The sequence below is a fragment of the Condylura cristata genome, unplaced genomic scaffold, assembly GCF_000260355.1.
Source record: "Condylura cristata isolate star-nosed mole 26May11 unplaced genomic scaffold, ConCri1.0 scaffold00007, whole genome shotgun sequence".
In the NCBI taxonomy this organism is placed as follows: domain Eukaryota; kingdom Metazoa; phylum Chordata; class Mammalia; order Eulipotyphla; family Talpidae; genus Condylura; species Condylura cristata.
In genome coordinates, this window is record NW_004567108.1 from 64,603,660 (window position 1) to 64,616,537 (window position 12,878).

General features: G+C 34.8%; 1 protein-coding gene across 1 annotated transcript in view; it reads left to right on the plus strand.

Annotated features, from left to right (window-relative positions):
• The window catches only part of APC (adenomatous polyposis coli), a 116,553-nt gene that overhangs the window by 34,434 nt on the left and 69,241 nt on the right, over nt 1–12,878 (plus strand). The window contains exons 5-6 of the mRNA XM_004678370.2: nt 7,981–8,089; nt 10,502–10,615. Of these exons, the coding sequence (XP_004678427.1) occupies nt 7,981–8,089; nt 10,502–10,615 (223 nt within the window). The remainder of the gene's footprint in view (nt 1–7,980; nt 8,090–10,501; nt 10,616–12,878) is intronic.

A 12,878-nucleotide genomic window follows, 5' to 3' on the forward strand; every position in this document is an offset into this window, starting at 1 on the left:
ATGTTACTGATGGCACTTATATTAAACTGAAAATATAAGTGAGGCAATTTCTTGGGATTCTAAGACTTAACTTTGTCACTTAAATACTTCAACTGCTCTGTACATTGAATAGTACACATAATCACAACTGATGTCTGGTTGAACTAGGGAACTGATTTTTTTTTTTTTTTTTAATGAATTTCTGGTTACCTATTGGATTAAAGTCACTAAATTTTAGTTCCTACATCCTGTATTAAGTGACTGTTTTGATTATTGATACAGGGCAGCAAAATGCATTAAAGCCACAGTTTACTGATCACTGTGATTTTTTTTTTACCCATGTGCACAATTGCAAGACTCTTCAGGCTAAGGGAACAATAACAATGGTACTTATTTAACAAACCAGGGAAAATCAGAGTTACTGAGGCCAAAATTTGCTGTTTACCTCATGCAAAGCAGTGTCCAGTGTTTTCCAGTCCTAAACAAAAGCAGCTAAGATGGCATCTTCTCTACACTGAGAAAACAACTTCTCTCCTGAACAATAGGCCATGTGTCTCTTGCCTCTGCTGACCTGGCGCAGGCAATCTCTAGGACAGGTTCCCAACTAATGAAGGCAACAGAAGATACAACAGGAGATGCTCCCAGAGCTACCTGGATGCCCCGGCACAGCACCAGACAAATGACACTCCAAAACAGAACATGCAGCAGCCAAAGGACCTGATCAGACAGCCACATTCACAGCTCAGCAAGGCTAGCTCTGTGCCTTCACCTTCTCTGTTACACTGTAACAGCAGCAAAACCAGAAATAGTTCAGTTGCTCAGCTAATTGCAATCAGTTACTAAGAGAAGACCTGGCTTCTGAAGGAGGAGGACAGAACCATGTTGTAGTAACCATTAAATATTTAAGGCTCCTTGAGGAAAGGAATTCAACTATTCAGCATCATTATCATCAAGTAGTTCTTAATAGAACTCCCAAAAGGCTTAAGACCTTCTGTGGTGGAAGCCATTCCTGCACCAGAGAACTAAACCATATTACAGTGGTTGAGCCATATTTACCCCAAAACAGAAGTCCTCATAGAGACTACTGAGAAGCTAGGGCTCTGGTGCCATTCAAAAGGAACCTATTTTAGTTCCTGGGCAGACAGCTTCATTCTCTACCCAGGGGTGGATGTAATCAATAAGACTATGGATCCAGTGGTAGCTTTTGCCAAAGTAGCCTTGAATTTTTTATGTAAGGGTTGCTATCAGATTACAATTGCTGGAAAGAGCCCCATATCATATTACTGGAAGACTGGAATTAGGTCTGTCACCACCAAATGTCAATGCCAATAAAGTAGACAGGAATTGAATCTTTAAGGTGCATTTTAATCTGACAGCCAGCAGTCTGGAAGACAGGTGGCTAACACCCTAAGAAACCACCTTAATATTTCATTTCCATCTGCCTTTTAATAGTGAGTTTAACAAAGACAGTTCAATAAGCAGGCCCTCAGTACTGCTAGGACACTGTGAATTCCAGCCCCCAGAGCTCCTTATGACCCCCCTGGACATGGGGCCTTAGGCTCAACCCACTGTTCTGAGACTGGTCTTAAGATAGCGATACAGGGCAGCAAGGGGCACTAAAACAGGTCAAACACACTGCCCAAATAAGTTTACCTGTCACTGTCTAAGTTCTTCAACCATGCGCACAATTGTAAGACTACTGAGAGAACAACAATGCAGTTTATTTTAAAACCAGGGAGAAACAAAGAGTGACTGAGGCCAAAAATGGCCGTTTACCTTATACAAAGCAGTGTCCAGTGTTTTCCAGTCCTAAACAAAAACAGCCAAGATGGTATTTTCCTGCCACTGAGGATGCAGAGCTCCTCTCCCGAACAACAGGCCATGTGCACAAGATGGCGTCTTCCTGCCTCTGCTGATCTGGAGCATGCAGCAGCCAGACTCTAGGCCAGGTTCCAACTCATGAAGTCAACGGAAAATGCATTAGAAGATGCTCCCAGAGCTGCCTGGATGCTCCAGCACAGCACCAGACAAGCAACACTCAAGACAGCAAGTGCAGTAGTTGAACTACCCAACATACAGCCACACTCAACACAAATTAGTGAGGTACCTGGCTCTGGCTCTAGGTCTTTGATTTCTCTGTTGGGCTGTAACAACAGCAAAAACAGGAATAATTTTCACCTGCTAGGCTACTTGAAAAGCTTCCAAACTTTTCCTCTCTGAGGTTGGTTATTGGAGGCCTTTCTGCATTCAAAGAGGCACACAACAGCTTTCTGGAAGATTAGCATGGTGGGGGGCTGGCCTCAAATGTTGAATCCCCAAGACTGAATCAACCCATCCCCCTTCTGCATTCCTTTATATTTCTAATCATTATTCCACTCCCAAAGTGTGATACTTTTTAGCATTTTCCCTGATCATATCAATTCTCACCAGCACCACCTGTAACACTCAATGACTTTAGCTACCAGTTACAATAGCACTGGCTCATTGCACAACATCAGATTGGTCCTTAGGCTGGAAAACTAACTCAGAGCAGACAGACCATAAACTATATGCACGAAGATTTCCTGCTATACTATATATAGTGTCTTACAGGATCCTCTTCCCCCATCCTTCTTCCCCTTACCAGAAGCACAAGACTCAAAGACCCTGAAATAACAATAAAGCCAAAAGTTTATTCCTTACTACATCATGAAATGGTGAGAAACCCTGCATAATCAAAAGAATGTAGCCCTATTTTCTGTTTTATTACTATGACATTAAAATTACATGGTTGCCCAAAAGGCAAGGAGACTTTATAATTTTGGTCATTTAGGAAATTTCTGTTTAGTTTGAAAAAAAAACAGGGAAGCTTTAGTGCTTTTATCCAGTAAAGAACAGGTAATAAGGAGAAACCATACACTAATTAGAGAAGCCCTCTGAAAGTTTTACATTGTTTCAAAAAGCAGAAAGAAAGCAAAGATTAAGTTGGTAGCAATAAAGGAAGGAAGTAACATCTTGTTTCTTTTGTTGCCAAAGTATATGGGAAAAGAAATGGTATCCTTTGGGTATTTGTGGTGTGATTATAAATTACCAACCTCTGGAAGCCAGGTTGGTAAAATGTATCAAAAACCTGGTTAGTCCACTCTTAAGAGTTTTTTTTTTTTTTAAATTACTAGACTCAGAGAGTTTTGTACCAAATATTAATTATAATAGAACATACTCAAAACAATCTGTATATCAAAAAAGTTGGAGATGAATTATTTACTCTAATTAGATTATAAAGCAACCACCTGACATCTTGTTTTTACTTTTTTAAAAAAAGATTTATTTATGCATGCATGCAAGAGCTGGGGTACGGGCCAGAGGTACAAGGTGTGAGATTCACCAGAGACACTGGGGAGCAAAACTACTGAAATACACTGCTGAGGGGAGAAGCAGGCAGGTCAGGCAAGGTCTGCTGTGCTGTGTGGGTCACCTCCCTGGCCAGGGATCAAACTCATGCTGCAGTACCTTCAGGTAGCTTCACATTGCTGTGTTTCGAGCCGTAGTGCCACCAGGGAGGGCCCTATTTTCACATTTTATAATTTCCAAAAGAACTGGTTGCTCTATAAAATGAAAGACTACTATAAGCATTAAAGTATGAATTTTGAAAATTTTATATAACTGTACAAAAAGATTTCATACATTGTATATTTAGGGGGAATACTGGATAATCTTAATTTTCTTTTTTAATTTTCTGTGTTTTCAGAGTTTTCCTACAATGAATATACTCAAATAGTTAATTTGAGTATGGTTAATGTTAGTGTTAATTAAGCAGAATTTAATACAGTGATACTAAGAGGAGTTCTATTTGAGTTCCCTCTTCATTTTATTTAAAAAAAAAAAAGGATCATTAATCACTTGTATAGTTAGAATGATACAACAACTTGAGAAAAGCTGGGTACTTAAAACTTAACTAATTAGAGCTAGTCTTAAACTGAGAGACTATCTACACATTATGGTATGTCATATATTTTTTAAATTCATATTTAACTTTGTTCTCCTTTTTAAGTTCATGAGTAATTTACATGAGTTAGTGGGTTTTGTTATTTAATTAAAAAAAAAAAGGAAGTCTATCTCCCCTTGGCCTCCCCCAAATTTCCCTGAAAAGTTTTGAGGATTAAATTAGCCTTTGGGAAATGTACTTAGTACTATATCTGGCACATAGAGATTCAGTAACAGCTACTGTCTGTTAACCATTAGTATATTTAACAGTTATTTATTAAATCACTATTAAAAATGTACCAAGCAGGCCTTCCCTGGTGGTGCAGCGGGTTAAAGCACAGCACTAAGAAGCTAAAGCCACTTCCGCATGAGTTCGATTCCCACCCAGGAGGTGACCCACAATGTGTGGCAGACCTCTCCTGACCCGATCGGTACTCCCCTCAGCAGTGTACTTCATTAATTTGCCTGTTCTCTGTCTCTGGTGAATCCTCTCACCACCCCTGTACCTCTGGCTTGTACCCAGCTCTATATACATAAAATAAATCTTTAAAAAAAAAAAAAGTACCAAGCCTTCTAGGTCACTGAGGTAGCTAGAGGACTAATACATGAGATTACATGAAAAAGCATTTTTTTTTTTTGCATTAAGAATATTTTATTGCTATATAACATTAGTTTTGGGCATATAACATAATGATTCACTATTTTGTATATGTTGAAATGATCGCCATAGAAGTCTAGTTAACGTCTATTACCACAAATAGTTTAGAAAGCTTTTCTTGTAATGAGAACTTTGAAGATCTACTCTTTAGCAATTTCAAAAATAGAATACAGTATTACTAACTACAGTCACCAGACAGTATATTACATCCCAAGATTCATTTTATGACAGGACATTTGTACCTTTTGAAACTGTTCACCATTTTGCCCATTCCCTACTTCTGACTCCACGAGTGTGTTCAGTCTGTAAGTTTAGTTGGAGGACGGGTAATTCTTTTTAAGATTCCACATATAAGTTAAATCATGCAGATGATGCAGTACTTGTGTTTCTCTGATTTTTGTGTGTGTGTGTATAAAATGATCTTAAAAGGCCAATCAATGTTGTTGTATTTAATTTTCATTTCCCTGATGATTAGTGATACTGAGCACCTTTGCATATACATGTTCATCTGTATGTTTACTTTGGGAAAATGTGTATTCAGTTTCTCTGGCCATTTTTTTAAATCAAATTGTTTGGGTTTTTTGCTATTGAATTGTATTAGTTCTTTTTGTATTTATATAATGTTATATATATATATATTTTATATTTTTATAATTTATATGTATTTCATATTTTACCCAACAATATATACCTTTGTTGGGTATGATTTGTGGTAAGTTTGTCTTTTTATTTTTTTGATGGTTTATTTTGCTGTGCAGAGCTTTCTAAGCAGTCTCTCTTGTTTACTTTTGCATTAGTTGCCTTTGTTTTTAGAGTCAAATCCAAAAAATCATCAAGGTCAATATAAGATGCTCACTACCTAAGTTTTCCTCTAAGAGTTTCTTATCTTACATTCAAGTCTTGAATTAGTTGAGTTAGTTTTTGTTTATGGTATAGTTATGATGGTTCAATTATGTTCTTTTGCCATTGGCTGTCACAGTTTTACCAACACCATTCATTGAAGCAAATTTCTTTTCCTCGTGTGTATTCTTGACTCTGTTGCCATAAGTTAATTGGATATATATATATATATATGTATGGATGGATGGATGGATGGATGGATTTACATCTCAAATTTATTATGTTCCATTGAGGCATCTGGGTCTGTTTTTTGTGTCATTGCCATACTTTTATTACTGTGGCTTTGTACTATCATTTGAAACTAGAATGCATAATGCCTCTCGTTATGTTCTCAAGATTACTCTTTCAGGATTATTTATTCACCATCTTTTGTGATGCCATGTAAATTTTAAAATTACTCTCTTTCTTGAAAAAATCCTTTAGAATTTTGATAAGGATTGCGGTAAATCTATAAGTTGTTTTGGGTAGTTTGGACTTTTAGTTTTGGAGTTTTAAAAAATTATTAATTTTTCAAATCCCTTTTTGTTTGTGTCTTCAGTTTCTTTCATCAGTATCTTACATTTTTCTTTGTATAAACTTTTCACCTCCTTGATTAAAATTATTGCTATATATTCTCTCTGAAATTCACTACTAATCTACAGATAGACAACAAAATTTTACATTGATTTTTGTATCCTAGAATTTTATCAAATTTGTTTAACAGTCTTTTAGTGTAGGGAGTCATTGGGGTTTTCTGTATGTATGTGTTATGTGAAGAAGCATTATTTAAAAAGATGAGTAGGCCCTCCCTGGTGGCGCAACGGGTAAGGATGCAGCACTGCAAGCTAGCCGCAGCCACTTCTGTACGAGTTCAAGCCCCAGCCAGAGGTGATCAACATGGCACAGCAGACCTCTCCTGACCTGCCCACTGCTCCCCTCAGCTTTGTCAAACTGCCTGTTCTGCTCCCCACTCTGTCTCTGGTGATCCTCTCACTGCCCCTGCATCTCTGACCTGTAACCCAGTTCAGTATGCATAAATAAATAAATCTTTTTTTTTTAAATGATAATATTAACACAAAGGGCTCCCTAGAGGCTTAAAGGTTATATCTCAGTGCTTTCACCACTTGACCTGAGTTCAATCCCCAGCCAGGGAGCTAACCTACATATGGTCGGCAGATCTCTCCTTTATATTTCCGTATATTTCAACACAGTGTTTCAGTCAGTCTGCCTGTTCTGCTCACCACTTTGTCTCTGCTGAATTCTCTCATCCCTTGTACTCTTGGCCTACATCCCAATTCTATGCAATAAATATATCTTTAAAAAAAAAAATCACTAAACCCTAAAAACTATACTTCAGGATATAGACCTAGTTTCAGTTACAAGTTTAAGCACTGTTGAAGGTAGTGGGAGCATAAAATCTATACATCTAATATTGGAATATGGTAAAAGTTTGCATATCCTTGGAATTTTACTTATATGCTTGTTTGGAGATGTGTAAAATGAGATTATGTATAAGGATAATCAGTACAGTATTGCTTACATTACCAAGAGATTAGAAAAACTCTAACTCAGAAGGATTGACAGTTTACCCTTTATGTATTCACTATGCAGCTAGCAAAAAGTAAGCGCATTTTTTCTGTTCTAGTAAAGGTTATTCTTGAAGATAGATTTTTTTTAAGTGGAAAAAAGTTATGAGATAATACAATAATTACTATTATTTATTTTTTAAATGTATTTGTAAGTGTATATACCTTACTGCATATTTATAGAATAGAAAATATACACCAAAAAATTATTGTAGTTATTGCTTAGGAGAAAGAGTCATGTGAAAGGAGATGAATCATGCTCTTTTTGTACCTACAGAGTGTTATCCCAGTGACACTCTTACTTTACATTTATGTCCATGTGTGTTATACATGTTAATATTATGATTAACTATAATTTCTTGAGGATAATAAGAATGTCATCAATTAGATTGTTCAGAAGTTATATATCAAATTAGTCTTCAAGTTCCAAATAATAAAAAAATTTCTCATGAAATAACTTATTTTTATTACACAGTCACAGTATGTTCTTATTATTTTGATTAATGAAAAATGAAAAACTATCAATACTCTAGATTTCTGTTTTTGTTTTTTTTATATAATATACAACTTTTCTTTTCTCCTTTATTATACGTGTTAATCTTTTATTAATTTGGGGGTATAATCGCATATGTATACAACTCTGTCAGTTATCATCATTACTTTTGTGTGAAGAAAGTCTCTGATTAAAATGTAAATATTTCTAATAAGAATGATTACCAATTTAAATAAAAATTTTTAATATTTTAATGTTCATACTTAATGATTGTATTAATCTTAAGTCTTCAAAAATCCATAATCATGTTTTCCATTTATTATTAGTATTTGTTTAAAAAAGGAACTTTACAAACACTTAAAAATATTCCTATTACACATTGGTACCAGCATTGTGTAAACTCCACTTTTTTTAAAAAACAGATCATTACTCCTTGCTGATCTTGACAAAGAAGAAAAGGAAAAAGACTGGTATTATGCTCAACTTCAGAATCTCACAAAAAGAATAGATAGTCTTCCTTTAACTGAAAATGTAAGTAACTTGGAAATATGACTTATTTTAGACTTTAACAACTTCACTTTTACTAGTACCTAGGTTAGCCATTAAAATTTCAAAATTACTGCATTGATAGTTATTTTTAAAGTATATGTTTATCAAGATTCAACTAGATACCTGGTTTTTTATCCTGAGTTGAATTACCAAAGCATATTCTAAAAATGTTTTATCACCACCTGTCTACTTCTTAAAACTACATTACAGGAATCATGTCATATAATTTTTGTAATAAAATTATCTGAATATAATTTGAGTCCTATTCTAGTTATTACAAATAACACTAGTTATTATCATGGATTTTAGAACTTTTTGCTAAAGCAAAAATATTCTTACTTTGCAAGTATGGCTATGTAAAAAGAATTTATTCTTGTCAACTTCTCCCACCCAACCTGTCCCTGTCAGCTCCTTCTTTCATGGAATGGCACATACAGAAGGATTTCTAAAACATATTATTAATTTCAGACAACAGTGTATTTCCATATATGTCCATAGATAAAATGTATTCTCCTCTCCCAGCTTAGATTTTTCATTTTCTAATAGCACTTGAGGAAATAGAATAAACCAAAAAACAAAAGTAGGAAGAAGGAAGATTGTTTCTAAAACATATACTTAGCCTGATTTTCTGGATGGGCATTTTCTGGCAGGAGCGAGAACTAGAAGTTTTAAGTGCTTATTCTCTTAGAACTGTCATCCAGCTTTTGAGAGGAAGAGAAAAAGACCCCTGTCTTTGACAGTGTCTTTAATATCTTCCCAGGAGTTAAAGAGACACAAATAGTGAACAAATGCTTATTGGAAAATGAAGCTTTGTTAACCATTCATTTTGATAATTAGAGTATACATAATTTCAGTGGACTATGGTTGAGGACTATAAATGCTTTGGTGGTTACATATGGGATGGTAACACATCTGAAGAGATGTCAGCCTATATCCTTGAATCATTCGTGTTATAAACCAGTGTTACCTCAGTTTCAAAAAAATAAAACAGGAAAGAATATATACAATGTAGAGTTCAACTATGTACATGTAGTCAAATTTAGGAAAGGGCAGAGATGTATATGACCACTCAAAAGCAATTGGTTAATAACTGAAACAAAGATCAGTTGTCATGTATTCCTTTATCAATTCATTAAATAAACAACCATGTTTATTTAATATCATATATAAGAAATTATTATGGAGTATTTGACAACTTTATCAATCTTTATTGCATAGATATTTTCTAATTCACAAATTAGAAAATTTTGCTTTCATTTGGGAAGCCAAGTTAACACTTTCATATGCAAATACTTACCAAGATCTTAGACATTGTTTAAAACATCATATCTAAACCACATTATTGCAACATACAGTTGTTGCATAGGGAAATGGGAGACAAATAAGTAGAATAGTAATTGGCTCATTGGGGATTAGAAATAACAGGTAGACCATTTTACCTATATTGCAGGCCTTAATTTGGGTAAGCCTATACAAATACATTTAATACTTGAATGTCATTGTATATTGCAAGAAAAAAGAGTGAGAATTTCTCTAACGTAAAACCATGCAATTTGTGATCCTTGTGCCTATAGAGTTCTGAGTCAGAAATGTGTCAAACACAAATTTAATGGGCATTAGAGCATACTTCATTTTTTTCCGTGGCCCATTGTAACTGTAATCATTTCATCTAATCACATATCCTTTTTTACCTGTTGGAACATGTGTTTCATTATCTTAATTGATTTTATACTTTTTATGCCTACCAATTATCAGTGCTTGGGCAGTCAATTAGTGGGTTAGTAAATTTTTTAATGGATCAACACCCTTTATGAGTGAAGGTACTTCTTTGCATTTGTTTCAACTTATCTTTAGTCTTGGATTTTTACCAAAAAGTTTGTTGGCTTTGCCCTAACAATCTATGGTTATTTATATTTACAGAAAAGTTATTTTTTTCTTAGCCAATTTTCTTCATTTTACAAATGAATAAGTCTTTTTAATCTGCATGTTATAGCATTGTTACTGTACATTGAGATATAAACTCAAGGATGATGGATTTTTTTTAACTTGTAAGTTTTCCACATTTATTTGTTGGGTTTAGTTAGTAAAAGTAATGTTTTCATCAGCAAAGAAGAATCGTGACGGAACTGAAGATAGGCTCACCCTAGTGGACCGACTATGTATTTTAAATGAAATGGTACAATTGAATTAAAACCATTTGTGACTGTGTAACAACAGAGTGCTTCAACTTTTCAAGTCAGGGACCCAGTCTGAGTGTTAGTACTCTGTGGAATAAAGCAGTTTTCTGACAGTAATTTTTTTTGTTTTCTTTATTGGTTTTATGTTTTATTTTTGTTCTTGATGATAAATATACATTCACAAGATAACTAACAATTCCTTCATCTGTGCTTTCAGTTTTCCTTACAAACGGATATGACCAGAAGACAATTGGAATACGAAGCAAGGCAAATCAGAGTTGCAATGGAAGAGCAGCTAGGTACTTGTCAGGATATGGAAAAACGAGCACAGGTAATGTCTTTATTAAACTGTAAAACATCACTAGGTAGAGAAGAGCTCATATAACTATGTATAATGACTTTACCTCCGTTAATTAAATTATATTGTTTAAGATACTTATATATCTGTCTTCACCTTTACTGTTTAAAAACAAAAATAATTTACTGTGGCCACGAATAATTCATCTAAGTATGCTTCTACCATATTGTATTACCCTGACACTGCCCATAGTGCTTTGAAATTGTAAGAAGATAAAAGAATAGATGCAGGTCATCTATAGCTGATAGCTAGCTTGAGTGCTCCTTTGAGATTCTTACTTCTTACAATCTAAATATGTATAATGACATTCAGAATATGTCACTGCTCTCTAGTTGTACACTGGGGGAAAAAAGAAAGTATTCGAAGTGATTAAATGAGATGGATGGAAAACAGTCCTGTATTTCTATTCTCAACTAATATCAAGATAAAATAGGAACTTGCTTTACTACTTTAAGTATTTTCATATTACTATTTTTGAGCCTGGTCCTTTTATAATTCCTACAAGTGTTTGACTGACTAATGTTTTAAACCCTGAAGAAGATTGCCTTTATTGTTTTAAAACAACATGAAGAATTTAAGAAAAATCTTTGGGGACCAATGGGAAAGAAAGTATTACTAGAAACATTAAAGAGAATATAAAAGCAAGGACCAATAAATCCTGTGTGTAGTATTATAACACTTTTATATTATGAAAAGTTTTTTTGTAGCTTTAAAATAACTGATATTTACATTCTCCGAAGTGTACTCTTTATCTTTTATGTCGTAGCATCCTAAATACAATGTATATTCTGTTAGAGTATGGTGCTAGCCAACGATGACATTTAGTCACCAGCACCATGGTACACTTAAGGCCTTTTCGTTTCACAGTTAACCAGATGCTTGACTAATAAGTCCAATTTTTAATTAGTAACATTGCAATATTTTTATATAAAATACTCTTTTTCTATAAACTCCCTTCATCTTCAATCCTTTCAAGTTATTGTCCTTTTTTAAAAAATATTTATTTATTTATGCATACAAGAACTGGGGTGCAGGCCAGAGGTACAGGGGGATTAAAGGATTCACCAGAAACAGAGTGAGGAGCAGAACAGACAGATACACTAAAATACACTACTGACATGAACAGTGGGCAAGACAGAAGAGGTCTGCTATACCTTGTGGGATACTTCCCTGGTCAGGGATCGAACTTCTGCAGCAGAGGCTGCAGATAACTCAATAGTGCTGCACTTTAGCACATTGTACCACCAGGGAGGGCTCTCAAGTTACTATTTTAAATGCCAAAAGTAAAATTTTAGAAATAGACCCTTGTAGAAACACATATGAATATCATTCCAATATTAGGGTAAGAAAGCATTTAAGTCAAAACTCACATTTTTTTTTAAGATGTATTTATTTATTCATACAGAACTGGGGTACAGGCCAGAGATGTGGAGGGTGAGATGCTTCACCAGAGACAGAGTGGGGAGCAGAACAGACAGATCGACGAAGTACACTGCTGAGGGGAACAGCGAGCTGGTCAGGAGAGGTCTGCCACGCCTTGTGGATCGGGGAAGGCGGGGATCGAACTCAGGCGGAAGTAGCTTTTGATTCTTAGTGCTGTGCTTTAACCCACTGTGCCACCAAAGTGGGAGGGCCCACTTTTTTTTTTTAAGCTTTATGTATTTATGCATACAGAACTGGGTACAGACCAGAAGTGTGGGGGGTAAGGGGGTGAAGAGGGTTGGTGAAAGGATTTACCAGAGACAGAGTGGGGAGCAGAACAGGCAGATTAACCGAAATATACTGTTGAGGAGAGCAGCAGGCAGGTAGGAGAGGTCTGCCACACCATATGGGTCACCTCCCTGACCATTGATTGAATTTGTGCTGCAGTGACAGCATATAGCTTCATAGTGCTGTGCTTTAACCTGTTTCACCACCAATGAGGGCCCAAAACTCACATTTTTAAAGAAAAGGTATATAATTTTACTGTATTAAATTAATATCTCCTTCAGGCACCTTAAAGAAATGAAAAAATAAGTTATAAATTGGAAAAAGATAATTATTACCATATAACTGACAAAAGAAATAAAATCAAGAATATATAATTTTAAAAAATATATTGTATTTAAAATATATTGTATACTAAAATTATATAGTATAATTATCATTTGAGATTTCACAGTTAGTTTAAAATGAAAGGCAGGTTTGTTTGTTTCCAGAAAAAGTATAAGAAATGTTAACTTGGTTTGTATGAGTT